Source organism: Habropoda laboriosa, unplaced genomic scaffold (genome assembly GCF_001263275.1).
Source record: "Habropoda laboriosa isolate 0110345459 unplaced genomic scaffold, ASM126327v1 scaffold147, whole genome shotgun sequence".
NCBI classification, from domain to species: domain Eukaryota; kingdom Metazoa; phylum Arthropoda; class Insecta; order Hymenoptera; family Apidae; genus Habropoda; species Habropoda laboriosa.
In genome coordinates, this window is record NW_017100256.1 from 472961 (window position 1) to 476805 (window position 3845).

The 3845-nt window shown below is 25.6% G+C and overlaps 2 protein-coding genes across 2 annotated transcripts in view; one reads left to right on the forward strand and one right to left on the reverse strand.

The window, feature by feature from the left end:
- Positions 1–174: 174 nt before the first annotated feature.
- LOC108572590 lies at positions 175–2617 on the reverse strand. Its single transcript, XM_017934853.1, has 9 exons — positions 2581–2617; positions 1889–2075; positions 1628–1763; positions 1272–1489; positions 1142–1202; positions 946–1074; positions 541–879; positions 387–469; positions 175–301 (listed from the first exon to the last, which is right to left on the reverse strand). The coding sequence occupies exons 1-9, from the start codon at positions 2615–2617 to the stop codon at positions 175–177; spliced, it is 1317 nt and encodes a 438-aa protein (XP_017790342.1).
- A 545-nt stretch (positions 2618–3162) lies between these two features.
- Positions 3163–3845, forward strand: part of LOC108572584 (galactokinase-like) — a 2223-nt gene continuing 1540 nt past the window's right edge. Inside the window, exon 1 of the mRNA XM_017934846.1 lies at positions 3163–3324. Within this exon, the coding sequence (XP_017790335.1) occupies positions 3163–3324 (162 nt within the window). The remainder of the gene's footprint in view (positions 3325–3845) is intronic.

The following is a 3845-nucleotide window of genomic DNA, read 5'->3' on the forward strand; positions in this document are numbered from 1 at the left end:
ATATTTATTAGAAAAAAAATAATTTTTCAGAAATAAAATAAATGGAAAATACATTTTATTTGCAATTGACTAGATATATAAATAGGAATGTTTTAAAAACATATTATAACATAAAATTTGATTCTATTGTCAAAGAATCATTATTTATAGAACTTTTTATTTAATTAAAAACAATTAAACTGCAAAATGAGTACGCTGAAATCCTTGACCCAAACTTTGCAATATGGTCTGTACCTCACTTTCATTATAATGGTAGAACACATATGCATTAAATTTGGTTGCTAAATTGCAGATAGTGTCGCTGTAAAGACAATGAAAAATACATTTGCCAAAATTGTATTATTTTTACGTATATTAAAAAAAAAAAGCAATATTATTTGTATTACCCCGCAATGAATGCAAAATAATTAGGAATGTTTCCAGTCCGACCGCAAGATGAAATTTCCATGTAACTTTGTTTACATATTACCTAAATATTTAAATAGAATATACCGTTATAATACCATATACTTGTATATAGCAACACTTATGTTTACATACTATGTCATCCGAATCTCGAGTCACTCTAATTCCTATCTCTAAACATTCAAATTTCACAGGCACTGATTTTACTTCTTCTGATTTTAGTACTTGTAGAATTGCTTTTTCTATTTGTTTGACATCTCCTTCTGTCCCGATATATACGGAACCACAATATTTAACGGAAAATCCAGCATTTAGCGATTTGTTTTCTGGCTTAACTAATTCAGACTTTTCACCTTCACTATCATGTATTTCCGAATTAAATCTTTTTAAGATTTTTTTTAGACCTTCAATACCAGAACTTCTTATAAGGTGCACAATTGGCGCGTACAATTCACGTGTTCTTTTATTGCGATGCTAAAAATGCAGGATGTAAAAAATATAGCTTTACACATTAAATGTTATGCTAATTAAAATGCATACTTTAATGACATGTAAGCATACTGGTTGACCAATAGATTTTTTCATAAATTTACATAATTGTCCTTTGGTATTAGATGTTATAGCATTTCCATTTATCTCATCCAATACATCTCCAATTTCAACTTTATCCTTAATATAAGTAAAAAGAGTGTATTAGCATTTTAAATAAATGAAGAACAAGTATTGTACTTCTTACATCTTCTGCAGCTACAGAGTTTTTGTCCAAATTAATTATTAAAGCTCTTCCTTTGGTAAAGCTGTAATGATATAAATATTTATATTATTATCATAATAAACATTTATTTTTAGTAATTTAAATTTCTTACCATACAGAAATACCTAAATTTTTACATGGTACTAATTCCAATGCCAGACATTCTGGAAGTTGCCAAGATTCGTCCAGAAAACTAGAATTCCTTAAATTTAATTTAAAATTTAATTTACTGCTTTGCAATAATACTGACAAAAATATTTCTCCAAGAATATTATCACCCAGAATACTGTTTTTATCATAGTAGTATGTAGCCATTAATGGTGTTCTGACCTATAGAGGTTTGCAAGAATTGTATAAATATAAAATTAACTATAAAGAATTAAAAACCTTATATTAAAAATCATTAATTTTTTATATTTTAGCACAAATAATATACATATATTAAATAAAAATATAATTTTAACATACCAGCATTTCAACTGGCATATGAAGACATTTTCGCATCAAACATGTTCTAATTAAAAGCCTAAGATGCCCAGTTGGTGTGTATACTTTTGGGACATTTTTCACTTGTTCAACCACCAAAGAGTAAGTACAACAGGAACTGACATAATGTTATGTTTAAATATTAAAATACTAAGAAAAATTTTTGCTCTTTTAAAATATAGCAATAGTAAAAATAACATTAAATTCCATGAAATTTTGTTTATTATATCCTTTTCTACAAACCTAAAATGTTTTTCTGCAATTTCTTCTAACCAATACCAAGCATCAGGTAATTTTGGAAAGTTTATAGGATTTAAGTGCATTAATATACCTTTTTGGAAACATTTTTCTAGACTTTTGCAAAAGAAAGCCAAGTCCTTATTTTCATCATCAATTTCTTTGTCTGTTTCTGTTAATTTTCGTGTCCAACCTAAAATTAAATAAGTGTTATATTTTCATTTATTACCAACATCTATTATATAACTTTATAATTGTTTAATTGTAAAATGTATTAAAAGGATACAAATGAAAGTATAATATAGTTTTTATAATTTAAATATTTTAACAATTGTAAAATAAAATAATATACAACTAAAAAGCTGCAAACTATCTGTCTAAAACATTGTACCTCTTTGATTATTTTTTGTACACACGATGTAATGCAAAATAATCTCGAGAGAGATTAAAATTGCTCGAAATAAAAAAAAAAAAATAATATACAAGAGAAAAGACATAATTTCGGCAAAAGTAGTAATATAAAAATGAATGTATGGAAACATGTATAGCAGTTTGTAATTTTTAATATGTTTTAGAATTTGAGAATAGCAATTCATACTTGAATAATAATATTAGTTTTTAATTAAATAATATTAATTCAGTAATTTTACGATTTAAATACTTCTCTAACCTACAAAAAAGATAAGCTATTGAATTACCTTTCAGTTCTTTTAGGAGGGGATTCGAGACCGTCATGGCATTATCATTTGGGATTATTGTCATAAATTAATAAGTATTTAATTAAATAAACTAAATTATCAATTAAAAATTCCTAACATTTCAAAGAAATATCATTTTAAACTGACTACCAGTCATGTATTATTGTTTTAACAGCGTGAAAGCATACTATTCATGCATCAAACGTCACTTTTATTAAACGTATTCTATTTGTGGCGCGCATGTTTGTATATACGGTATGTGCATTATTATTAAAAAGATACTTGTGTGCCGTCACACACATGTAGTAGACACATAAGCAAAGTTCAATTGATAACGGAGAGTTGATATTAATTTATTCGAAGTGTGTTGAGCATTAGTATTTTCAGTACGTTACGGATTACATAAAAACTAAGTGAACTGTTAAATTGTTACACATTAAATCAAATAGACAATTAGGAGATCCGTTAATGCAATATTCAGAATTAAATTTTTAGATTTAATCACGCGAATTGTATAAGATTTTTATAAGTTTTATGCGTCTTAAGTATTGAATATAAATAGAATTAAGAACGCCGGTAAAAATGGCCACAACGATACCTAGTGCGAATGAATTAAAATCAGAAGCTTTACAAATTTTTGCAAAGGAATTTGGAGAGAATGCAAATGTTTGTGTATGTGCACCCGGTCGTGTAAATTTAATCGGAGAGCACACTGATTACAATGAGGGTTTCGTTTTACCAATGGTAAAATTTTCGATATTTATAAAAATGTTTTAATTTTCTTATCTGGAATGGAACAATTAAAGCTGTAAATGTTGTTCTTTGTGATTAATTGAAAAATGTATTTTATTATATAAACACGTAAACACTCAAGAGAAATAATGTAATTTTCAATTATTATGTAACCAGTTTAAGTACTGTGGTATTATTATTTTATTTAAATACCTTTTATGACTTTAGTAGTATTTTATATTTTGAAACTTGATATATATTATTACTCGGTATATTATTTATTGATTATTCTAATATCAACATATGTTTCAATATAAATTAAAAATCTACTTTAAAAAATGTTATCTTTTAGAAGACAAATTGTTTTAATTTTCAACAAGTTTATTTTTGTCCATTATCGATAATATTTGATTAAAATAAAATATAGTCATCATACTTATCACATTAATTCTTATCATATGTATCTGATTATGTAATTGTATTGATACCAATTTTTATTCTTGTATAATTGATTATGAATTTTATTTTTAAGA

What these genes read in the sequence shown, in the direction of transcription:
- LOC108572590 (XM_017934853.1), bottom strand. Translation starts at nt 2,617, where the DNA reads ATGACGGTCTCGAATCCCCTCCTAAAAGAACTGAAAG. An exon ending in ATATGCCAGTTGAAATGCTG is followed by an intron (nt 1,490 to 1,627) that starts GTATGTTAAAAT and finishes AAACCTCTATAG; the next exon opens with GTCAGAACACCATTAATGGC. An exon ending in TATTTTGCATTCATTGCGGG is followed by an intron (nt 302 to 386) that starts GTAATACAAATA and finishes TTGTCTTTACAG; the next exon opens with CGACACTATCTGCAATTTAG.